Source organism: Kogia breviceps, chromosome 8, assembly GCF_026419965.1.
Source record: "Kogia breviceps isolate mKogBre1 chromosome 8, mKogBre1 haplotype 1, whole genome shotgun sequence".
Taxonomy (NCBI): Eukaryota; Metazoa; Chordata; class Mammalia; order Artiodactyla; family Physeteridae; genus Kogia; species Kogia breviceps.
In genome coordinates, this window is record NC_081317.1 from 11,073,056 (window position 1) to 11,098,707 (window position 25,652).

A 25,652-nucleotide genomic window follows, 5' to 3' on the forward strand; every position below is an offset into this window, starting at 1 on the left:
CCATTATTGATTAGGGTGGGGAAAGTTTGTATCTGGGTCTGCTTAAATCACATTGTCAACAATGTAAATCTGTCAGATCAGATTATGCTTAAAGAACAATTGTAACAAAATACACAATAGCTAATTGCATCTCCCCACCTACTAATTTCCATGCAAAGATGTAAACTATTCTGGAAGGAAAAAAAAAAGTAAATATTGCAACAAGATGTCATTTTTTTTCAACGGGTGTAACTACCACCATTCCTTGAGGGTAATTCTTCTTAATCTAACCCAGAATACTACCCAGTCCTAGAAGAGCCCCAGTCCTAGAATTCTGCCCATTTTGTTAATCTGGTTGCTTTTTAGATAGAAGCACAACTAACAGCAGTAAATTTCCTCACACTGGGAACTGCATTTTGCTAAGAGGAGAATCAGGAAGATTGTGTGGAAAAAAAGTGGGGATGGGGGAGGAAGCAGCTGAACTCTTGACTAACTGACAACTCTTGTATTGACATGCATTTGAGACTGGAAAAATTCCTACCACGGTCTTTCTCCATTCAAAGGCATCTCTGCCACCCCTTTCTGACAGCAGGGCACCCCTAAACTCTATTCCCAAGCAAGGTTTCCTCATAAACATTTTATGAGCTTCACTTACACTAATCGACAGGGGTACCCAGCCAGCGCTGACTAGACTGGAGGAGGATTTGGTAAACATTTCCACAGAACAAAAAGAGGGGGTTTTGGCTAAAGATGCTGGACTTGGCTCTCCCCTGAGTCCCCAACGAGAGAATCTGCACACTCACAGGATATGGATCGCCCCAAACCTAGCACACTCTGTACGTCTGTCAGCCCATTTCACGAAGCTCACAAGTATTCAGCCCCAGCCTTTCCTTAATCCAGGCTAAAGAATGTTGATTTTGGTTTCCCAGCCACTGGCACTGTTTTACCATCACAAAAACATACTCGCTCCTAGCACAAATTGCACCTTCTTGGGAAGTAAGAAGGTCCCTCTCCTATGAGGTGATGTAGGACGTGGTACATTTCCGAGGGGAACAGTGAGGTTGCAAGGAAGGGAAAATGCTCAGCGTGGTCACCTTCTCTCACCCTGCACTTTCAGCAGAGCCCTTTCTCTACCCCAGCCCAACTTTCCACTGGCTTGATTAGCAAATCTCTACTGCTATTTGGGGAGCTGGCATTGTCTCCTTAGGTGAGGAGTGAGTCATTTCCCACATAAGCTTCAGACTTAGCCCAACCTCTTGCCCCCTCCCCCATTTTTATTCTTCCATTAATTAAAACAACTAATGTTCCATCGATTATCTTTGCATGAATGAAAATCGTTATGGGCCCTTGCAGGTATATGGGAAATTCTGTTTGCTTAAGTATTCACACTTTGATTTCCAATAGACTCATTTTCTCAGGCATAAAGAAATTCAAACAAAACAAAACAAAAACAATCTCCTGATACTTTGCAGTAAAGCACGAAGACTAGTAGTAATGAGTTTGTGCCGATCTCTTGCAGGAAGAAATGTTCAGATGGCCCCATTTTAGAACTGAATTATACTATCTGGTAAAGGCTTCTAGACAGTTAAGGAAAACACTGATAGGTCATCAGATCTAGGTTTTGAATTTGTGCTTGTGTTGAATCAGATGAGCTCATCCAAATTTACTTTTTAAGCTACCATCAGTCCTCAAAAGTAAAAAGGCAGGGGACAATCAGCTCTATTTGGAATTTCCGAGCTAGTTGGCCATTTCAGCTTGCATCTCCATTTCTGGGGGCTGCCATAATTAGAGCGATCTATTTTGCATTTACTTCTCTTTGCAAGCACTACATTATTCACTCTTTCCTGTGCTTATTAAACAGTGCCACCTGCACCAAATTCAACAAAGCTCTTCCATCAGTCAGCCCAGTAAGGATCCCAGACCATATATTATCATTAATTGAAGCTCAATTGAATAGTTGACGATAGAGGCATGAGTAAAAGTAACACATTTTCTAGGACCTGCTTATAAGAATGTTTTAAGCTAAAAAAAAAAAAAATTTCCCCAATTGTCGTTTTTTACAAACTCATTTCATTCTCTCTGTACAGTAATTCAAGCAGCAATTAGCAAGTCTTTTAATTAATGAACTATTCCCTGTATGTCACCAAGGTGCCTCCAGCACAAACGTCCTCCTTCATAAGGTACTAGAAAATGCAGTCAATATTTTGTCACCCAAAGCCTTCGAAGCTGACCACCTCGATAGCCCTAACACTATCAAAAGGATCTGAAGAGCCAGGAACAAAGCTGGGAAACAGAGGACAATTTTCAGAAAACTAGCCATGGATAATCTGAATCCAGAGAGAGGGAGTGGCAGGAGGAAGGGAACCAGAAATAGAAAGGAGAGGCAGAAAATGAATGTAGATAGATACCAGTGGTTAAAGAAAAGCACAGAAAGTTTGTAGCAAAGATGGGACCATCTCTGAGCCTCAGCTATAACAAACTCCATCAAAATGTTGATGATTTACACATTTTTAGGAGCCTGAAACCTCACTGGGCATTGTTCTTATAAAGCTTTCTGCTTTGTTCAAAATACTGCTTATCTTTGGCATTGTCAACAGCTCTGCATCTGGGAGAGATTAATTAAGTGATAGGTCAGACACAATGAGGTGAAGGGGCATGTCCACCCAATCAGGACTGATTCATCCATTTCTAGGTGAATCAACTTTGTTGAGGGATGCCAATTTCAGTTCCATTTCCAGGGAGGATTTATCAATAGGAATGCCTGAGCTCCCCCAGTGAGGGGCTCTTAGCTGGAAAAGGTATTTCCAGACAGAAAAATCTAAAATCCACACTGTCTTTTTCAGATGTGAAACCAAAACATAACTATAAATTGTCTGTATGCTTAAGTTTCACTGATCTGGGTGAAGGCTGATATTCTTGAACATGATCTTTCTACAAAATAGCTAATTGGATGATTACAAATAAGATTGCCACGCAACACAATAACAAAAAAATTAAAAGTCTGCTTTCTCTTCTCCCCCTTCCCAACTATTTCTCATTGCCCCTTCCTTTCAAAGTCCACTTTTAACTTCTAGAAGGCAAAAATGAAAGAAAGAGACAGGAAAAAGAGGAGGAGAACATGAAAGAGAGAAAGAGAGAAGGAAAGAGAAATAGGTTTTCTAACATGTCGGCTGAATTTTTCCAGACCAATTAGAGGTTATCTTTAAATCTTCACCACCACCCCCATACACCCCACACCTTTCTAAAAATCTTTAGATTAGTGAGAAATTAGCTAATCAGGAAAGGCTATGTGGCCAGTTCACCCTATTCTTAACCAGAAGGGTTTTAAGGACCTTAGACCCTACTCCCCAAAATGACACTCTCCCCATCTCTTCAGCAGCATGTCAGTCTGGGTGAAAATTGTGGTTGCCTCTGTGTGTGTGTGTGTGTGTGTGTGTGTGTGTGTGTGTGAGAGAGAGAGAGAGAGACAGACAGACAGACAGATAGACAGACAGAGACAGAGACAGAGAGACAGAGAGAGGCACAGACAGACAGAGACAGAGAGAGAAGTAAACTCCCAGCCTGTGAATAATGCTCAAGTAAAGTGACTATTCCAAACAAAACACTTGGAATATTTTTACTCTATTCGTGAACACCCCTGCAAATGAAGTTCACCTTTTCCAAGGCCTGTGTGTATGTTTGTATATGTGGGAGTAAACAATGGTTTGTGTTTTTTGTAACCAATCAGCCATTTCCCCTTCTCCAAAGAAATGTAGAATGCCAGTTTCTTAACTATCCAATTCTTTAAATCATCTGGGATCCATCTATATTTATAAAACTGAGCAGAAACACTTAGCAGCCTGATCAATAGCCATTGACCGGCAGTGTACCTCACACCCTGACATGCACAGCTTGATCATGTATATTTGATCATCAAAAAATTCAAAGCATCTTGCAGAGTGTATCAAGCTTCCCATAAAATAGTCTATCTTTTTCTGTGGTCTTAAAAAGAGTGCCTGTTTCTCTCTCCCTTGCATTCATCCATCTATCTATTTACACACACACACACACACACACACACACACACACACACACACCTCCCTTCCTGGAGAGTTTATTGCTCATATATTTGATGAAGAACAAGGTAATTAACTGCAAGGCTGTACATCTGGGTGGCACTTCATATCCATTGTAATAATAAAACATTTTTTTCCCATTTCAGCAGAAGAAAGGCTAGTCCTGCCCACAGATTCAGAGGACCCCAGCATCTCTGTCTGCAAAGCCTCCTTTTTATAAAGCCTGCCTCCCTCTTAAGTGATGGCATGCACAATTGCACCAAGGGGCACTAAGTTTATCTGTAAAAAAAAGCATAGTTGGAAAAGCTTGTCCCTTCTCAGACCTTCAGCATCAGCTAGTGGGGGTTTGGAATAGATATGGCTGGCTCCTCTGTCCCTAGTATCCTTGGCAGCAAACAGGGACAAGGGTCCAAAGGGCTTGTCCTACGAAGAGCCACAAGTAGAAGAGGTGTATTTTGGGATCTCAAGGGTTGATGTGCTGAGCACATGCCACTAAGTTCCAGTATCCGAAAAAGGACTCAGCCCTGCAGACTTTTCTGATAGTCTGGGGTCAAAAGGCTGGTTCTAAGTTTCTCCATAAAGTATGCCAGATCTGTCCAAACCGCTCCAGTCATCTGGCCGGAGGATTACCAGCTGGCAGGCCCTCTCCAAGCCTGCAGCACAGCCTTTCTAACTGCAACCCCAGAGACCTCCCACCCCACCCCCAGCCAGCAAAACAAATTACCTGCAGAACCTCCCATTTCTGGAGTCCCCTGCTCTGTATTCCGAATCGTGCCCAGGACAAATTTCTCGGGGCCCTTCCTTCTAAAAGCAGCAGCATCTGGGCTGAGGCTCCCTCCTTTATGTGTGTGTGTGTTGGAGACTTCATATGATAATACATGTAATATGATATAGAATGACAGAATGCATGACGGTTGCCCATAATACGGAGAAGTCAGTCAAAGGACAGAGGGGACATTTGGATAATTACCATCCATTGGCTAGTCAATCACTCGAACAGAGAGAAACTGCACAAAACCCACAATGGAGTTGGGAAACAAAAGAGACCCGAGCCAGACTCAGGATTAACCGGTCTAAAGCGATCTAAATGCTTTTGTATCTGAAGAACTGAGGCTCCCGGTTGCCCCCCCTTCCCACTCCCAGGGAACTAATTGCGGGGATCAGAGTTAAAGCCCTCTCCCTCCTTTCCCCTTTCTCTTTGTAGACTGCTCACCAAGCAGAAAAAAAAAAAAAAATGATTTCTCTCTCTGTGTTCATTAAACTATTTTAAAGTTAAAGGGATGGGGGAGGGTGGCTCCAGGTGGGCCCTCAGCCCGGAAGCTGGTGTTCTTCAGCCTTGGAAGAGGCTGGGACAGTCTCTGTCGATCTCAATTCTTTGTTTCTGGGTGAAGTCTTCTCTGCTCGCCCCTGGAAACAAATGCCCCATTCACCTGGGCAGCTGCCCTTTGCCTGGAGGCTAACAGGGATGGTTGGTACCCTGCTTTGGATGAGGAGTCCCCATAATTGGCCTCTGCACTAGAAAAACAGAAGGTCCACCCCCTAGCTGAAAACTCAGATGGAGCCAGCACCCTCAGAATTAAACGGCGTAAGGCGTAAAAGGGTGACAGAGAAGGGGGTCTAGCCTTCAAAATGGGTAAGAGAGAAGACGGTGGCAAATTGTGAGAAGACAGAATTTGCTTCTCAACTGGGCAGTGAGAAAGAGAAAGAAAATCCTTCTCAATGGGGCAAGGAGAGACTATGCTTATTTGGGGAAAGGGATGAGAAGAGACTCCTTCTGACTGAGAAAGAGAGAGGTAAAGAGGTGATTCCTCATGAGCGACATAGGAAAACGGTCCCGTAAATGTTGAGACTCCGAGATGAAGGTGAGAGAGGAGGAGAATTCCTTAAAAGAGAAAAGATACAGACCGAGATGTCCGTAGCTGAGAGAGAGACCCCCGAGTCCCGGGTCAGAAAGATGGGTAACTATCTCACCCAATTCCCACCGGGTCCTCCCGATGAGAGTCTAACTCGCCCAGCGCCCTCCCGGCTCGGAGGGACTCGCGTGTCCCCGCTCCGTGGCAGCGGCGGCTCCCGGTCCCCGGCCCGCGGGTGCCCGCCGTGCCCCTGTCCGCTCGCGCCCCCATCCGCACGCGCCCCCAGCGCAGCCCCCTGCCCCTCGGGGCGGCCTGGGCGCCTTCTTACCTTTCCGAGTCCTCCGCCGCGGGTGTGGCCGGCTCGGCGGGCGGCCCCGGGCCAGGGCCGGGGGACGGGGGGCAGGGGCGCCGGGCTGGGGGGGAGCGGCAGGGTGAGGGCTGGGGGGGCTGGCACGGTGCCCAAGGGGGGCGAGGGGGCAGCGGGCCGCCCCAGGGCCCGCGGGCGAGTCCGGCCGAGCCGGAGGAGGGGCGGGGGGCGGGGGCCCGAGGAGGGGCGCCAGGGCCCGGGCCGGCGGGCGGGGAGCTCCAGCCTGCGGGACCGGCCGGGGAGCCGGGCGAGGCGCGGGACGGAGACCCCGAGCCCGGAGAAGCCGAGGACCAGGCGGGCGGATCGGGGGTGGGGGCACGGTTTTGTCGCCTCGGCTGACAAATCAATCAGGGCACGCCGAGCCGGGGCACTGCCACCGGCGCTGCGGTGCTCGCGGCTCCCCGGCTGGCCCCGCGCCGCCAGCTGCCGGCTGCCTCGGGTCCGCTCGGGCCGGCGTCGCGGGCGGGGCGGCGGTCATTAGGCTGCGGGCGCGTGCGGCCCGGGCGGGGGCGGGGGCCGAGCGGCGCCGCATCCCGGCCTCCTCCCCCGCCCGCTGCTGGCCCGGGCCCGCTGCGCGCTCCCCCCACCCCCGCTCCCCCGTCACTGTCACTAGCTCTGGCCGTTCCGTCTGTCCGTCTCTGCCCGCCTCCCTCTGTCTCTCTCCATCTCCCGGTCTCTGTCGCGTTTCTCTGTCTCCCTTCCTCTCTCGGTCCCTCCCGATGTCCCCAGCTCTCTTGCTCACTGTGCCTCTGTATTCTCTCTTTGCAGCCGTGGTGCTCTCTTACCCTCTCTCCTCGGTCGCTCTCACCATTTTCTCCCACTCTCTCTTCTTTCTTTCTTGCTACCTACCCTCACTCTCCACCCCTTGCTCCCTTTGCTCAGGAGGACTATTTATCTCTCCCTCTTTGGAACAGCAGCCCCAGCCCCAGAATCCAACTTAATGCATTTTCTCTGCTCTGAGACCTCGGACAAGTCACTTCCTCCCTGCCAGCTGCAGTTTCCGTGTTGAAAGGAGTGAATACTTGGTGATGTGGTTGGGAGGGGCGCCGCAGGGAGGGCATGCGGGAAGTGCTCAAGGACTCTGGTTCTCCCTCTTGGAGTTCATACTTACCCAAGGGCAGCAGCCACTGTGGCAGCCGCCTACGACCAGGGCTCACCAGGTGCCAAGTGGGCCCCACAAAACCTCCGTCGCTAGCTTCCTGGGTCAGGACAAGTACCAAAAGGCCAGTTCAGCAGGGAAAGTCAAGGGTGGTTTCTTCTGCGGTCTTGAAAGCCTCTCCTGAGGAGCATCTGTGGTCCCCAGGGCAGATCCCAGAGCTGGATCTGACATCTCAGGCCCTGTCACCTGCTGGTTCCTCCTTCACTGACACCAAGCAGAAGGGCAATACTCTTTCCTGTCCTTAAACCCAAGCAGGAGAAAGATTATTCCTCCCTGCCTTCACACACACACACACACACACACACACACACACACAAAATGAATGACTTTTAAGCTTCAAAGACGTTTCCTGGGTAGAGTGCAGCTTCAGAGTCAAACAGCCTGCCTCGTGAATTGCTGTACCCTAAGTGTAATCCTCATTATGAATTTGTTGAATAAAAGCTAGACAGAAGAAATAACCTTCCACAGGCACATGATACCATGGATGGTCCCAACCACAATCCTAAAAGGAAGGTAGTTATTGTTCTCATTTCACAGATGACGAAACCAAAACCTAGAGTGATGTGACTTGCCCAAAGCCACACACTAAGTGGCCTTGAGCCCACATCTGTCTGCCTTCATGCAATTTGCAGTCTAGCTGGGGAGACAGACTATGAAAAGCAATTCCATTATTCTTTCATGACAAGTGCCAAGTAGAGAGTGCAGTTGAGACCAAACATCCAGGGAAACTGACCTGGGCTGGGGGCTCAGGAAGGGCTTTCTCAAGGTGAGACCTGAAGTCAGGTGTGGGGCTTGCAGTTGGCAGGAAGTGGGAAGTGGCTGCTAAAGGGAAAGTGTTCCTGGAAGAGTGACCAGCATGTGCGATGGCGGGGGGGGGGGGGGGGGGGGGCGGGGGCGGTCGGTGAGAGGCAGCAGGGAGCCTCGCTAGTAAGGCCAGTGTAGCTGGAGCAGAAGGAATGAGAGGGATGAGGCTGGAGAGGTGGGAGGGGCCAGGCCTAGAGGGGGAGGGGCTTATAGATTGAGGAGGAGCCTGCACCTCAGTACATGCTAACCACATGAGTCCTGATTTCCCTTTTCTTGACTGGAAGGGGGAAGCCAGATTCAGTCCCCATACATGTCCTCTGCCTGTCATCTGTCTTGGGGGTTGTCATCTCTTGTCCTTTCCTCTGCTCTGTCCCAGCACTGTCTACCCGCAGTGTCATTGCTTGCCTTGGCATCTGTGTCGCCTGGTGAGTGTGACCTCCCCCAGACCACACATCCAGGCTTGGTTCCTTCCTCTCTGTGCCTCTAAAGTCAGCGGCACAGGAGTGTCTTCAGCCGGCATTTGTTGTTGGACCGAACCGTTGGGAGCCATTGAGTGCCAGCTGTGTGCCAGGTTCTGTGCTGGGCATTGTCCCCGCCTTCCCAAAGCGCTTGTTTCATGGGGAAGACACTTTTGAACACACAGGATGGTAATGACCATTATGAAGGGGACTCGAGGTGTGGGACTGGAAGCTCTTTGAGGGGAGGCCTGTCCTGGTCTGTTCACCTTGTACAGTCTTCAGGGTGTGGCACAGGGCGTGGGATAAGATGGGCACTCAGCAACATGCATTGAGAGGATGAAAAAGAAAAGTGAAGTTTAAATGCAGAAGGACTAAGGATAAATCGGAGTTAAGTGAGCCAGGAGAAAGGATGGGGAAACTTGTCTGTGAAGATCTAGCTAAGAGCAATACACAGACAGGAGGAGAGAGGAGGATCTGTGGAGAGCGAGGGAGCCAATGCTTATTGAGCTCCTCCTCTGGGCCAGGCAGGATCTGGGCACTTTTGTGCAGTTATCTTGACTAACCTTCACAGCACCCCTGCCTTGGAGGCCCTGTTGCTCTCCCTTTTCTGAATAAGCATTGGGGTCCAGAGAGGTTAGGTCACTGGTCTGAGGTCACACAGCTAGTAAAAGCCTGCATCTGGATTTGAACCCAGGTCTGCCTGCTCCTCTCCACTAAAAAGAGGAAGCTGAAGAGGAGGAAAAGGAGGAGGAAGGAGATGTCTGAGAACAAAAGAAGAGCGATGGCAAAGGAGTGAACTCTACGAGGAATTTTTCAGCTTAAAAACAATTCCCATTTCCCAGCTCTGCAGAGGCTGGTGCGGTCGATCTGAGGCGAGCCGGCCCTCTGACTTGCTGGAGCCTGCGGAGGGGCCCCAGCGAGCTGCTTCAAAGCTGGTCTCTTCAGTACAGGCGCTTTTAAACTTCACAAGGGAAACTTTCCAGGGTTGACTTTTTGCACTTTGTTTCCAAATCAAGAGATGGGGAAGTCCCTGTCAGCCCAGCGGGGAGGAGATCTCACTGAGAGTCTGGCTCTGGGTTTCCAGGCTTGGCATCAAGCTCCCCCACCTCCCAAGGGAACCTGGAGGGTGGGGCAAGGGGGAACCTGTCCCCTGCCCTCAGTGGGTTCCCAGGGAGAATTCAGGGTGTGGGCTTGGCAGCTGATCGTCCTGGGCGGGGGATGAGGCTTCTCTTCCTGTGTTCTTCCAAGCCTGGTTTCTCACTGGGTTCCTGGTGGTGTTTGCTGACAAGGTGTGACCGGCTCACAAGGGTCATATGTGTGTCTTGCTCTTCTCTGCCCAGCAGCCTCCAAACCACAACACACCATCTGTCCTCTGATCACCATTGTGAGAGGTGGCAAGGGTCTTCCTAACCCTCAGCTCTTTCTGATTTTTGGAATTCAGATTTGGATTTTGGATGTACATCAAGAGGCTGGCTCCATGCATTTTAATTAAGCTGTCTTTTTTCATTTATTACGAATACACTCCTCTTAACTATGATTTATTTGTTAAACAAAGCACCATAAGCCATCACTTATTCATCTTAATTTCAACAAAATTAAAGTAGTCGCTGTTAGATTGCACCTAATTGCGCTTGCAATGAAGAGAATGGAGATGTTAATCAAAATAAATTGAAGATAAACAATAAAATCATTACATCTTTGCGGTGGTAAGTGTAACTAATCAGTTTTGACTCCAAGCGACCAAATAGGAATAATGAATGTGTCACCAAAGGCACACTCATTAAGGAAGGCCACGGCGGCCTGGGTCCTCGGGGTAGCAGACAGCCATCCTGCCCAGGTGGCCCTGAGAGTTCCTGCCCCCTCGGCTGAGCAGAGGGGCCCCGAGGAACGAGGGAAGTGGGGAGGTGGCTCAGAGAACAGGAGAGAGTCCTGGCTGGGAAGCCCCGAGGCTGCCCTGCTACAGAAGGGTTCTCTCAAACTGATGAGAAAACTAGAGTTTCCAGGCCCATTTCTGGTCATTGCAAATAACCAAGGATGGGGAGAGAGACCAGGAGAGAAACAGACAGATACACAAGAGACACACTCAGACACATGCCAGGGGACACAGAAGAGATGAGTCCAGCAGAAAGAGACAAGGAGAAAGAGAGACAGGCAGACAGAAAGAGACCAGGACAAGAGACAAGGAGATAGAGGGAGAGCAAGTCCAGGGATGGACAGACGGACAGGATGGATAGAGTAAAGAGTCTGTGAGGAAGAGGCAGCTTAAACAGAGTGATGGAGGAGGGATGGGGACTGCGCCCTGGTGGCAGGAGGGAGATGGAAGAGACAGAATCAGGCGGGTCTGCAGAAGTGGAGGCTCACTGGCCTTAAGGAAATAATCTTTCCTGTGAGGACAAGACATAAACACATGTTAATTTCAATCCAGTTAAGGCTCAGGAGGTTTCAGATTAGGATTCTGGACAGAGTGGTCTTCAGGAGTCTGTCCAGGTAAGTGACTATCAGGACAGGACCCCTGTACTGGGCTCTGAGAACACAGAGGAGGAGGGTGGCACGGAGGTGGAGGAGGCAGAAGAACACCTGCGCTGGCCTCCTGGGCTCATCCTCCAACTGCAGGGATTTTATGAACCTAAACAGTCCAGACTGAGGTCCCTTCCTCATGTCACAGGTTTCCGTGCCAGCCCTTGGGTCGCTAGCCCGGCTCCTGATGCAGAGCCAGAGAGGTGCCAGCCCAGGCTGCTCTGGCTGAGGCTGTCCAAGCAGCAACCCTTTCCAGGCTGGGAAAACCAAGAATGTGGGCAACTTTGGGAAATGGGAAAATCCGAAGCCGTGGCCATTGTGGTAAGATTGGACAGCCCGGAGAGACAACCTGAAAGACACATATGGTTTGAGTACCTGCCACGTGCCTAGCCCTGAGCTGGGCCCGACAAATACAGAGTTGAATCAGATATAGCCTCCCTATCTCAATTTCCCCATCTTTAAAGTAGGATTAATAATAGAGCCTTCTTTATGTGTTTGTTATAAGATTAAATGACTTAATATTTGTGAAGAGCTTAGAATGGTGGCTGACCCTTGGAAAGGACTTTTTGTTTGTTAAATAAAAATATAATAAATCCCTGCCCTCAGGGAGTGCAGAGTTCAGTGGAGGAGACAGACTCATTAGCATTCAAGTTAAGTCCAGTGGGGTAAGAGCCATTACAGATACACTTCAGGATGCTCTTGGGGGTCCAGAGTGGAGACGAAGCCCCCAGCAGAGCAATCTTGAAGGTAGAATAGGAATCAGTCAGATGAACGGTGTGGGGATAGGGAAAAGAATATTCTGGGTAAATGGGCCATGTAAACAAAAGCATGTGGGCAAGAAATGACAGGATGTACCTGGAGATGTCAAGCAAATTGGAATTGAGGTGAGGCTGGAGACCAGGAACTGAGATCTTGATGTGTCTTTGCAGAACCAGTGAAGAGCATCTGAGTAGACATTTATTCTTTTTCATTGTTGCTGTTTTTTTGTTTGTTGTTGTTTTGGCTGCTCAGCATTCATTTGCTATACTTGGAGTGGGACTTTTCTTTTGGAATTGCGTCTTCCTCCCTTTTACCCCTTCTTCCCTCCCAGTCCATGTGGTTCTAGTAGAGGCAACACCACCATGACTCCAGGGGAGGGACGATGTGACCTAGACCTAAGCCAGTCAGCACATTCCATTCCTGTGGCCATGGTGATGGGTTGAGGGAAGGCTAAGCGGGCCCAATGGGAGCCAGTCTAGGACTTTGGCCTGAGGACCTGACAGAGGTCTTTGAACCTTTCTACTGGTCTCTAATCTAACAGGATGCAGGGTTTGGGGCTGCTGCCACCATCTTACCGTCCTGTGGAGCTTGAAACCAAAGCCAACAGAACAGAAGGCAGCGTGACAGAGCAAAATGAGTCCCAGTGACATCGTTTGAGCCCTGAATCCAGCCAAGATGAATCTAGCCCTAGCTCTTGGCCTTTTTGGTTTCATGAGCCAATAAATTCCTTTTTGTGTAAGCCAGTTTGGGTTGGGTTTTCTGTCACTTGGAACAGACAGCTCTAGCTGATAGGCTTCAAACAGGAGCGCGATGCTGTCGTGTGTTTAAGTAACATCACTCTGGCAGTCACAGTGCAGCAGAGGGACTGAAGGGAGTGAGCCTGGAGGCAGGGAGACCAGAGGGGAGGCTGGAGTGGTCATCCCAAAGAGGGCTCATGATGAAGAGCAGGCCAAGCTAGGGACTTCTGTCACCACCAGTGTGTTAGGTTCTTACTGCTGTTCTTACAAATCACCGCAAACTGGGTGGCTTAGAACAGCAGAGAATTATCCTCTTACAGTTCTGGAGGCTAGAAGTCTCAAATTAAGGTGTCAGCAGGGCTGAACTCCCTCTGAAGGCCGTAGGGGAGAATTCTTCTTTGCCTCTTCCAGCTGCTGCTGGCTCCAGGCATTCCTTGGTTTGTGGCTGCATATTCCCACCTCTACCTCCGTCTTCACATTGCTTTCTCCTCCTCTGTGTGTGTGTCTTTTCCTCTTCTGCCTCTTCTAAGGACACTTGCCATTGGACTTAGGGTCCACCTGTGTAATCCAAGATGACTTCATCTCAAGTTCTTTAACTTAGTTACATCTGCAAAGACCCCTTTTTCCAAATAAGGTCACATTCATAGGTTCCTGGACATGTACATATCATTTTGGAGGTCACCATTCGACCCATTACAGCATCCTTAGTGAGGACTGCCTAAAACAGAAATAAGTGTTTCCAACTCCAGTTCTCTGTGGAGCCCATTTCACTTCTCAGAGCCTCAGTGTCACCATCTGTAAAGTGGGTCAAGATGACCAACGCACTAGGTTGACCGAATTGTGTGAACACTAACATCCAGTTCAAATACAGGGATTTAAAGGGAAATGAGAAAGCAACTTCCATATTGCTGCCTCCTGTTCATGCCCTTTTAGGAGTATTTTGATGGCAAAAAACAGGACCAATTTTCTCATAAAAATTCTCCTATTCAGTTAAAGAAAGATGAAATTGTAAGGACTGACACCTTTTCCCTGAGACACAATGAGGCACAACAATGATATTCCATAAATGTGCGCTCCCTTCCCCACCTTCAACTCATAATTAGGAAAGGGAATTTAAATTAAGATAGATCCATGGGGAGGAGAGGAGTTAGGCTTCACCAACCTGGAATCTCCTTCCAAGTGTCCTCAGCTGGGACCTTGAGGACCCTGCTCAGAAGTGCTTCGCCATCTCAGCTCCCCTCCATCTGGAAGCTCTGCCTCCTTCGGTCTCCTGCCTGACCAGGTGAAGAGCATGGTCATGACAGCTCCATTTACTGACCATTTGCTCTGTGCCAGGCAGAAGGCTCAGGGATTTGCATGCATTCGCTCAGTTTTCCTATTAACAGAGTCTATTACCACCCCCTTTTTATAGAAGAGGAGACTGAAGCTCAGAGGGGGAAGTGGCTTTCTCAAAGTCACACAGCCAGCAACTGCTAGAGCCAGGTCTCCAGCCCAGATCTGTCTGGTGCCAAAGCCCACGCTTGTAACTAGGGCACTAACCTGTTGGTGTGCAGACTCTGCAGGGCCAGTGGGGCTGGGGTCTCCCAGGCTGGCAGCAGGAAGAGGTAATCCCTCTAATGGTGTTGAGCCAAGGTGGCAGTACTTTAGCTTCATCTAGGGAGCTCTATCAAATAGGAGGGGGCCCCTAAGTTCCTCTTTGAAGTGGGAGCCAGAGGCAAGAGCTGCCCTACAAGGGATGGCTGGATGCCACGTGTCAATGGAGGGCCAGAAACACACCAGCTACACCCACCACAGTAGAAGTCAGCATAGCTCAGAGGACCCTTGAGTTGGGTACCAAAGCCTGGTGGTGGGCAGAGGGGGGACCTGTTTAAGCTGAAGAAATAGAGGCCCACTATATAGGGCTTCCCTGGTGGCGCAGTGATTGAGAATCCGCCTGCCGATGCAGGGCACACGGCTTCGTGCCCCGGTCCGGGAAGATCCCACGTGCCGCGGAGCGGCTGGGCCCGTGAGCCATGGCCGCTGAGCCTGCGCGTCCGGAGCCTGTGCTCCGCAACGGGAGAGGCCATGGCAGTGAGAGGCCGGCGTACCGCAACAAACAAACAAACAAACAAACAACCCACTATATAAAAATTAAACACAGAATTACCGTATGATCTGGCCATTCCACTCCTAGGTATACATCCAAAAGAATTGAAAGCAGAGATTCAAACAGGTATCTATCTGTACACTAATGTTCATAGCAGCATTATTCACAATGGCCAAAAGGTAGAAGCAACCCAAGTGTCTGAGATAGATGAATGGATAAGCAAAGTACGGTGTATATATATACAGTGGAATGTTATTCAATCTTTAAACGGAAGGAAATGCTGACAAATGCTACAACATGGATGAACTTTGAGGACATTATGCTAAATGATATATGTAAGCCAGTTACAAAGGGACAAATACTGTATGATTCCACTTGTACGAGGCACCTAGAGTAGTCAAATTCCTAAAGACAGAAAATAGAATGGTGGTTGCCAGGGGCTGGGGAGAGGGGAAATTGGGAGTTACTGTTTAACGCGGGCAGATGAGAAAGATGAGAAAGTGGAGACGGATGACAGGAATGACTGCACAATAACGTGAATGTACTTAGTGCCCTTGAACTGTATACTCAGAAATGGTTAAAATGATCAAGTTTATTTATGCATATTTTACCTCAATTAAAAAAAAGCACAGCTGGGAATTCCCTGGTGGTCCAGTTGTTAGGAATCTGTGCTTTTACTGCCAAGGGCCCGGGGTTCGATCCCTGGTTGGGGAAGTAGGATCCCACAAGCCACACAGCGCAGCCAGAAAATAAAATAAAATAATTTTTGAAATAGTTAAAAAACCCCACAAAGCTGACTTTTCCCTTACTTCTAATAAAAAACTTCCTAAACTAAAAGGCAAAAGCAACCCCTCCCCAAAATTGTAATCCTTATTGAGTGCTATGTGCCAGGCATTATACTGAACGCATTCCATTCATCATCTATTTAGACCTTTGCAACAATCACAGTGGTAATTATTTCTCCCAGTTTCCACATGAGGAAACTGAGTCTCCCAGAGACTCACCCCAGGCCTTACAGCTAGGAAGGACCTTGAACCCATGCCCTTAAACTACGATGTGTGTTGCCCAGGAACACACATCCAGAAAGTGGCAGCTCCAGGCTTGTCACACTTTCCTTGGTGCAGGGACAGAGTGAAAAAAAATGGGAAAAAACAGAAGACTTTGGCATATTTAACCTCTGGGCAGAGTGGAAAAGCAGCCCGGAGGCTGGCAGAGAGGGTCTATAAGAGGCCAGTAGGGAGCCCAGCCTCACAGCAGATATCTTTCATCTTAGAAAGTCCCTGGGACAGCTTTTCCACCCTGTGTTTTACTGCCTGCTGGGAGTTGCAAGGAATCAGAGCATGTCCAATAAATGTTTTATTCCATCCTGAGCTGGCCCTCCTCTTGGGCAAAATAAGCTCCTTTCTCCAGGTGGAAATGAAGGGGCAAGCATTTCTAGGGCAACTACATAGGGAATGGTCTCTTTATTTCACATAGAATAACCAGCTCAGAGAGGTAAAGCAGCTTGCCCAGGCCCACACAGCAGATCAACCCCCAAGGTCCAAACCCAGGGTGCCTGGCTTCTGGCCCAGGACCCAGCATATACTATACTCCACTCCGGAGCTGTCTGAGAGCTGGGGCTTCCTCCGTCTCAGCCTCTGGGTCTCCCTTCTCTATGTTCTTCTAAAGGAGGAACACTCAGCAGGCTGTGGCCACTGAATCGCCAAGTCATCAAAAATCTATGATGGTGACTTTTCTTGGGAAGGCCCTCCCTGGTGGGAACTTCTGCCTCCTTCTCCAGCCCCATCTCCCACCAGCCTCTGCCCTCCCTCTTCCCCCAATTCCTCCAAACCACTGTCTTCTTTCTCACTCCAGCCCTTCACCTCTGCTGCTCCCCCTTCTAGGGCCTACCCCACCCCATACTTTGCTGACCTAACCACAGCTCACTCTCAGGTCTAAGCTTGAATGTCTTCTGGGAAGCCTCGCCTGATCTTTACCCTGTCAGCACCTGCACCCTCTACCAGACATGCACGACACACACTCATACATATATACTCACTCTCACATACACACATACACACTCACACTCAGACACACACACACACACACACACACCTTATCTAGTGTTCATAGCTGTGTCCCCAGTGCCTAAAACGCCACCTGGCACAGAGCAGGCCCTCAGTAAATTTTGACAGATTGAATAAATACACGAAAAGAATGCCATCAGACTCATTTAACAATCCTGGACTTGTCACCAAGCAAATGAAGAGGCCTTGGGCAAGATGTTTAAGCTCTCCAGGACTCAGTTTTCTCATGAGTAAAACGGGTATAAAAAAGAACCTTCCTCCCAAGGTGCATGGAGTCAGTGAGTGATTCTATGTAAAGTGCGTGGCCATGACCTAGGTCATAGCAGGGCCTTAGTGAACCTTATGTACTGCTGTGCCTTGAAGTTTGTGCCCTCACCATAGCCCTCAAGTACCCTCTGTTGAGGAGAAAAATCATATGTGCAGAGTTCAATATCTGCTTCTGAAATCTGTGAGCTCTTGAACTGGAAGTTCGAGGCATACAAGCACCTTGGCCTTCAAGGACTTTGTGATTCAGTGGAGGAGAAAGCCCTTAAGTAGACAATGACAGATGTTAGCGGGCTGTGGTAGAGGGGGTTCTCATGGTAGCCCCAAGCATGGCTTCTCAGATGATGTGAGGCTGGAGCTTTGCCGGGAAGGAAAAGTAAGTTTCCCAGGCAGAGATTTAGGTGGAGGGAAATCCTGTCTGCAGAAGGAAGAACATAGACAAAGGCCTGAAGGTATTACTGAGAACGGTGAATCAATCAGAAGGACAAAGTGCCTGCTGCGGGCTGGAGGGGGCTCGGGGGAAGGTTGAGGCCAGCCAGTGAGGGGATGTAAGGGAGCCTCCATCCTAAGAGAGTTTTGATCAGTAGGCCAAAGGGAGCCATGGCAAAGTTCCACGCAGACTGGGGGTGAATATTAGAGGGTGACATCATCAGATTTACTCTCTGGAAAGAGTGTGAACAGGGCTTAGCCTGGCAGAAGAGATTCCTTAGAACATGTTCCCCCGAAGTTCATAGAAATAAAAATCAGTGGGATTGGGGGTCAGGTAGACCTTACTTCCTCCGGCTCCTCTCTTTAGGGCTTTGTGGCAAGTGGCTGGCCCTTCCTGAGCCTGGAGTCCCCATCTGTAAGTCAGGGACAAGAAAGGTGACTTGCAAGTGTGGCTGAGAGGATTTGGCGAGATTCTGGGTGTGCAAGTGCCCCACGAAGCAGTCACACAGCCAAGGCTGGCTCCTTCTTCTTTGAGCCCAAGGAAAACTTTACCCCAATTATCCCAAGGACTCAGGTATGACCAAAGCTCCAGGTCTGTTTTATGCCCATTAGCCAGGCTCATTCCAGAAGCAGCCTCTGGGACTTTCCAGAGCATAGCCCTTATTAAAGACATCCTCCAAAGCGGGTGGGGTGTCATCACCCATGTAGGCCTGGCCATCTCAGGCAGAGGCAGGTGGACCTTTGTAGCTGCACATCAGAGCTGCCCATCCCTGGTCCCAGGGTTTAGAGACAGAGTGACACAGACCCTTGTGCTCAGGGAGTTGTCCTTTGTGCAAGCCTTCCATCCACCTGGCTAGTCCACCCTCCAGGACGCAGGGAGATGAGGGCCTTCAAGGAGATTCAAGGCATACTGGGCACAAGCTATGAGTCCAAAGAGTTTACAAAGTAGCTGGGAATACATAACATTCCCTCCCTCCCAGCACTGTAAACACATTAAACATCGCTCTGGTCCCCTAAGAAGCCATGCTTTGTTAATAATAATCACATCGACCATTCGCTGAGCCTTACTATGTACCAGGCACCTTGCTAAGTTTTTCCTTGGACTGTTCCTCTTTAAACATTGTGAACTATATACAGTTGTCAGTCCCATTTCACAGACGAAGAAACTGAAGCTCACGGAGGTTACTTCACTTGCCAAATCAGCCAGCTGGAAATTGGTTGATTGGGACTTGAATCCAGGTGTCTGGGCTCTAGATCCTTTGCTCATAACAGTTAGTTTAAAAAGCCCCTGTCTAGGAAATTCCCTGGCAGTCCAGTGGTTAAGACTCTGTACTTCCACTTCAGGGGGTACGGATTCAATCCCTGGTTGGGGAAGAAAGATCCCACATGCTGCGTGACATGGCAAATAAATAAATAAATAAATAAATAAATAAATCATCCTTCTTAAAAAAAAAAAACAAATCCCCTGTCTAGATAAGGAGATGGAGGAAAAGATGCTATCAGCTGGGCAAAGGTTGGGCTCGGGTGGGATCTGGGAGACAGGTAAGGGGGTCTGTGGGAGGTTGCTAAGCAACATGATGGAGAGACTAGAAACAGAGCAGGGACTGGTCTCACTGGGGCTGCACTGCCAGACACCAAGGTGGGAAGAGGGGGCTGGGGAACCCCTGCCTGATGCTTCTTACAGCCCAAACGCAGCTCTCACCTAACCCATCTTTTGCCCTAACTCCTTTTCTGGCTCTCCATTGATGTTAGGACAAAGTCCAAATCCCTCAGTCTGGCACTCAAGGCCCTTCACGAGCTCTCGATGCCTAACCCTCTGGCTCCACCACTGCCCCTCAGCCCACAGGAGAGCCTCACTTCTCTTTCACAATCCTATGCCTTCGCACATGTTGACTCTTCCTGCCTTTTCCATTTGATGAACCCTGGCCCATTCTTCCATACCTAGCTCACACGTCAGGGGAAGCCATCTCAATCTCTCCTACTCAGTACATCTCTGTGTGTGTGTGTGTGTGTGTGTGTGTGTGTGTGTGTGTGAGTGTGTGTGTGAGAGAGAGAGAGAGAGAGAGGGAGGGAGGGAGGGAGAGAGAGAGAGAGAGACTCTCTCTGTGTCTCTCTGTGTTTCTCTATCTCTAGCAGAGACTAGGTCACAGGAAATGTTTGGGAAACAACGAATGGACCAAGGCTACACCTATGCTCATAGGAAGCTCAAAACGCTGTCCCTGGGAAAGAAAAGAAGTGCAAGCCCATGGGAGAGGTCATGGTGGCTGGAGGGCTAGTCCAGTTCCCTTTGACTGGCTAAATTAAGAGACTCCAAGATTTTTGTCTCAAGACATATATATATATATATATATATATATATATATATATATATATATATATATATATTTCTTTTTTTTTTTTTTGCGGTACACGGGCCTCTCACTGTTGTGGCCTCTCCCATTGCGGAGCACAGGCTCCGGACGCGCAGGCTCAGCGGCCATGGCTCACGGGCCCAGCTGCTCTGTGGCATGTGGGATCTTCTCGGACTGGGGCACGAACCCTTGTCCCCTGCATCGGCAGGCGGACTCTCAACCACTGCGCCACCAGGGAAGGCCCTCAAGAAATATTTTTAATGGGCTTCGGATGACTCATTCCTTGACAGCCTCACCACACCCATAACTTCCAAAGGGGCCTCACGCCACTGCCTTAACTCAGAAATCTTCCCTCAGCTCCACTCACTCACTCACTCACTCCATTCTGTAAGTCAGGAGGGGTTGGGTTCTGCTGCAGTAACAACCCCCCCACCAAGAGTCTTCGTGGTTCATCCTGTATGCACACTGCAGGTCGGCTGGGGATCTCTGCTCTACATTGTTCCCCTCAGGGACCCACGTTGAGCGAGGCTCTTTTTCTGGGCTTCTGTGATTGCTGAGGCAGGGAAAAGTGAGCACCGCAAATCACTCACAGGCTCATAAAGCTTCTGTTCAGAAGTGACTCACATCCTTTCTGCTCACATTTTACTGGCCAAGGCAAGTCACATAACCACACCTAATTCTACGTAAGGCAGAGAGCTGCAATCCTAGCATGTGCCTTGGAAGCTGAGAGACTGAAATATTTAGCAAATTACATCAAATACCACTCCACCCATCACCTTTTACTGTGTACCTACTACTGCGTGGCATACATGGCAGGAGTTCCAGAACCGGAGGGGGGGAGTGTTCTGCTCACCTGTTACCTCTGGGATGTCACCTATGACCCGTTTCCATGCTGTTTCGTGTCTCCAAAACTCTGCACACATAGTTTCTTCTGCTTCAAATGCTCTTTCTCTCTTCAGCACTTGGCAAATTCCTACCCTTTCTTCTTCCTTCTCTTCCTCCCTCCCTTCCTTCTTTCACTTAACAAATGTATACTGAGCACCTCGATGTGCCAGCATGATGCTTCGTGTTTCCAAGATCCAGCTCAAGTATATCATGTGTTCTTGGAGGTCTTCCCCAGTCCTCCCACTTCAGAAACAAATGCCCAGTGTTCCTAGCACCTTGAACATCCCTCTGCATGTCCCTTTGGTTTGTAAGTATCTGTGTCCACACTGTCTGCTCACTAGGCTATGAGCTGTGCAAGGGCCAGGCCTGTCTCTCATTCTTCTATCTCCCCAGTCCCTGTGCTTTTTCTCAGAGAAGTATTGCTAACTGACTGGCCAACCGGCTGATTGAATGAATGAATAGATGTTCAACAATAACTTGCATACAAAGTAGGAAATGATTTCCCACTGCGTGTAGAACAAAATCTAAACCCTTTCCCACAGCCTACCAGGTCCTGCCTGATCTGACCCGGGCCTACCATGTTTCAGTTCTGATCATCTTTCAGACCATCAAACGCCAAGTTCATTCTTGGATCAGGGCCTTTGCACCTGTCATGCCTTCCTCCAGGAATGCTCTGTTTCCAGTTAATCACTGGGCTGGCTCCATGGCCTCATTCTAGCCCCAGCTCAAATGCTACCTCCTTGGGGAGGCCTTCCCTGACCACCCAGTCTAAAGGCAGTCCCCACTGTTCTCTCGAGCACATTACCCATTTTATTCTGTTCAAAACACTCTCCATCTGAAGTTATTTAGTTCATTTATTTGCTTGCAGGCCCCCTCTTAAAATAGGAAGTTCAGGGATCGTATCTGGTCTGTCGACAGTGCTGTCGCTGGAGCCCTGAGGAGTGCCTGGCACAGAGCAGCTGCTCAATTCATATTTGTGGAAAGAATGAGTGAAAGGTAAATGTGACATATTATCTAAGAGGGGTGCAGCCTAAATGGGGGGATTCAGCTGTTTCCTGCCTGCCAACCAAGCCAGAAGTCTTGAATCCCTTGGCCTTCCGTTGCTTCCTTAGATGTTAGGGGCGGATGCCTGAACCTGTGCTTCTAGGACACTTACACTCTTTTTTTAAAAATTAATTTTTATTGGCATATAGTTGATTTACAATGTTGTGTTCGCTTCTGCTGTACGGCAAAGTGAATCAGTTATACACATACATATAGCCACTCTTTTTTAGATTCTTTTCCCAGATAGGTAATTGAGTAGAGCTCCTTGCGCTATACAGAAGGTCCTTGTTAGTTAGCTATTTTATATATAGTAGTTAGGACACTCACACTCTTGTTGCACACATACACGTGAACCCCGTGCAGCCGTCCCTTAGGTCAGAAGAAAGTACTTGGTCTGGAGCAGAGAGGTCCTGCAGGCCGTCTCCTTGCTCACCTAATTCCTGGCTCCAGGCCGCATTTCTGCCCACCGCCTGAGCTCCCAGCCCCATGCAGCTGTGGCATAATCCCCAGTTTTAAAGCAGGCTTGGGTGTCGCTCCTATTCTGCCTTAGAGGAGAGGACACGGGGCAGCCACACCAAAGCTGGCAGGGCAGACAGATACTTCAAAGGCAGCGTCTTTAACTGCTGGTTGCCAGGCAGCTGGGAGACCAAGGGGCTCGAGGCAGGGTGCGGCGCAGCTGGGAACAGGCAGTGCCCACACGTGCTGAGTTTGGGGAGGGGGCTGTCTCCCCTGCTGAGGCAAAGCAGCTTCATACTTCCTTTCTTCTGTAGGTAGCAGGTGACAGGTGAGAGCTCCTGAAGGGCACCCTGGGGCAGATCCATCACTGGGTTCTCTGCACCCTATATGGGACAAAATGGAGTACAGCTATACTCTCACGTCCTCCCAAAGTGTGTCTTCCTTGCAGTGCGGGAAAACCAGCCCTCTCCTAAGCTCACATTGGTTCTTTTTTTTTTTTTTTCCAGAGGACAACTTTGCAGCCTGTAAACACACTTCAAAGACGCACACCCCGTGACCTGTAATGTGCCCTGCAGGCACAAACACAAGTATGCATAGATCCACTCAGTAATGTGCTCCTTTAGTTGTTCACACAAAATGATCTATTGAGGTTCTACTATGTACCAGGCACTGAACTAGGCACCGAGACATTCTCATGAACACACAGACATGATCCCTTTAGTTTCCCTTAAAAAAAATCTCAGAGCTTAGTAAGGGAGAGAAACATTGAATAAGCTATTCAAAGAAATCCTTAGTTGAGATTATACTAAGTACTGCAAGTGAGAAGTGCAGGGCACAGTGGGACAAGGTTCAAGAATCCTTCCAGACTAATAAGAACCTACTGTATAAAAAAATAAAATAAAATAAAATTCAAAAAAAAAATCCTTCCAGCAATGTTTTTCGTAAGTGAAAAAAGGCAGCAGGTGAAATATGCATCCATAGGGGAGTGGTGAGAAAAATTGTAGATCTATACTTTGAATTACCATGTACCTATGTCTTGGTCAGTTTGGTCTGCTATAACAAAAATACCATAGACTGGGTGACGGGTGACTTATAAAAATAATTTTATAGAAATTTGTTTCTCATAGTTCTGGAAGCTGAGAAGTCCAAGATCAAGGTACTGGCAGATTTAGTGTCTGGTGAGGGCCTACTTTCTGGTTCACAGATGGCTATCTTCTCACTATAACCTCACATGACAGAAGGAAGCAGGGAGGGAGCTCTCTAGAGTATCTTTTATAAGGGCACTAATCCCATTCATTAGGGCTCCACCCTCAAGACGTAATCACTTCTCAAAGGCCCACCTCCAAATACCCTCACAATGGAGATTCTGTTTCAACATTTGAATTTGGGGGGGACACAAACATTCAGTCTATAGCAACCTATTAAAAAGAATGAGGGACTTCCCTCGTGGTGCAGTGATTAAGAATCCACCTGCCAATGCAGGGGATACGGGTTCGAGCCCTGGCCCAGGAAGATCCCACATCTACTGAGCCTGCACTCTAGAACCCACGAGCCACAACTGCTGAAGCCTGTGCACCTGGAGCCTGTGCTTCTCAACAAGAGAAGCCACCACAATGAGAAGCCCACTCACCGCAATGAAGAGTAGCCCCTGCTTGCCACAACCAGAGAAAGCCTGCATGCAGCAACGAAGACCCAGTGCAGCCAAAAATAAATAAATAATTTTTTTTAAAAAAAAGTATGAGGCAGGTTATATGAACTGACAGTGAACAATGTTCTCAATATAGTGTTAACATTTTTTAAAGGTGTATGGTATATTTTATTTCTGAAATGCTAACAATTATTATGATATTTTTGTGTGTTATTAATATTTGCCTGGGGAAAGACTGGAAGAATATGTTCCATATTGTTAACAGCTGTTATTTCGGGGGAGAGGAATACCTGTGACTCACACTTTTTAAATGTTCCAGTGATATTTGAATTGTTAAAAATAGGCATGAAGTACCTTCATAAAGAGAAAAAATAAAGATTTGGGGCAAAAACTGACGCTGATCATTCTTGAGATGATCCAACCAACCAGAATCAAGGGCATTCAGAGAGTAAAATCTTCCTTCTTGAAGACAAATTTCCTTCTACCTAGGATTAAATTTAAAGAACGAATCACAGTAAATGGGGCATTGAGGGGACTTTACAGGTCAGCATCATGCAGTGAATGGAATGTGAACTTCAAAGTTGGGTAGAACTCTGTTCTTATCCTGGCTCTTCAATTCTCTAGCTGGTTGATCTGGGTAGGTCACTGGGTCTCGGTTTCCTCTCCTGCAGGAAGGTTAGAATAATCTCTTCCTCACTGGGTTGTTTGCAGATTAAACTGAATGCTACATTAGACTTTTCTTGGAAAGCTACAACTCGGTGATTCTAAATAGAGGGAATGCCTTTGCCAGACCTGGAAGCATCATATGGAATTGTTGGAAGAAAATAAATAATTTTGCTCTTGGCTCTTCTTGCAGGAAAGTGGAGTTTGCTTACATCATCCACCTAGGAAATTTCAGTAACATGCCTGCTCGTTGATAAGAAGCAGTGATTTCAGAGTGCTTCCCTCGGCATCCCTCTCTGGCACCGAGAAAGTATCAGAGTTTGCTGACTGAATAAATGAACGACCTACTCCAACCTACAAGTGACTTACGGCTCACCTAGTGTGAAACTCAGCTGAACAATTCACTGAACAAAATCCACACCTCACTCCCCAGATAGTCTTGGTAAAATTGTCTGTGAAATGTCTTAAGCATAATCACACCAGGCACACTTGCACAGCTAATACTTTGTTGTATTATATGGAGTCTGGGGGCTGCTTGGACCTAAGCTGTGTCTCAGGGCACTATTCAAGGGGTTCTGGCTTCCGTGGTGATCTCCAAATCAGAGAAAAAAATAGAATTCTTGTGAGAAGCTCAAATAAGATATTATTTTATGTTTACTACATGCTAGGCATTGTCATAAGCCCTTTACCTGGATTAACTCACAATTCCCTACAATACATACTGGTATTATTCCCATTTTACAGGTGAAGAAACAGAGTCCTGCTGAGGGTAATTTGCCCAAGGTCACACCACTAGTAAGGACTCCAGCCAGGGCCATCAGAGAATACAAGGATGACAATCACTGTCCCATTCATTTAGTACCCACACGTGTCTGACTCTGGGCACAATGCTTCCAACATCTCATGCAAATCTCCCAAGTCTCCAAGGGTGAAGACCAGACTCTCATTTTGCAAGTGAGGAAAGTGGCCCAGAGGTGCAGAGGCTTGCCCAAGCACACACAGACAGGAGCCCAGGTCCTTCTGGCAGTCTGAATCTATATTTTGAGGCTTTTCTACAAAGCTGACTCCCAGC

General features: G+C 48.3%; 1 protein-coding gene and 1 long non-coding RNA gene across 3 annotated transcripts in view; one reads left to right on the forward strand and one right to left on the reverse strand.

Moving 5' to 3' along the window:
- The window catches only part of LHX2 (LIM homeobox 2), a 60,090-nt gene extending 52,927 nt beyond the window's left edge, over nucleotides 1-7,163 (reverse strand). Inside the window, exons 1-2 of the mRNA XM_067040755.1 lie at nucleotides 7,040-7,163; nucleotides 6,216-6,300 (exon numbers count right to left, since the gene is read on the reverse strand). Of these exons, the coding sequence (XP_066896856.1) occupies nucleotides 6,216-6,300; nucleotides 7,040-7,065 (111 nt within the window). The 5' untranslated portion in view covers nucleotides 7,066-7,163. The remainder of the gene's footprint in view (nucleotides 1-6,215; nucleotides 6,301-7,039) is intronic.
- On the forward strand, nucleotides 5,564-24,303 carry LOC136794719 (uncharacterized). 2 transcript variants are annotated; one of them, XR_010841857.1, is made up of 3 exons: nucleotides 5,564-5,992; nucleotides 21,638-21,765; nucleotides 22,776-24,303. It is a non-coding gene; the product is annotated as an uncharacterized lncRNA (long non-coding RNA). The 2 variants fall into 2 exon arrangements; XR_010841856.1 differs by lacking the exon at nucleotides 21,638-21,765 and adding an exon at nucleotides 9,370-10,381 and having other exon boundaries at nucleotides 22,776-23,217.
- The last annotated feature ends 1,349 nt before the right edge of the window (nucleotides 24,304-25,652 follow it).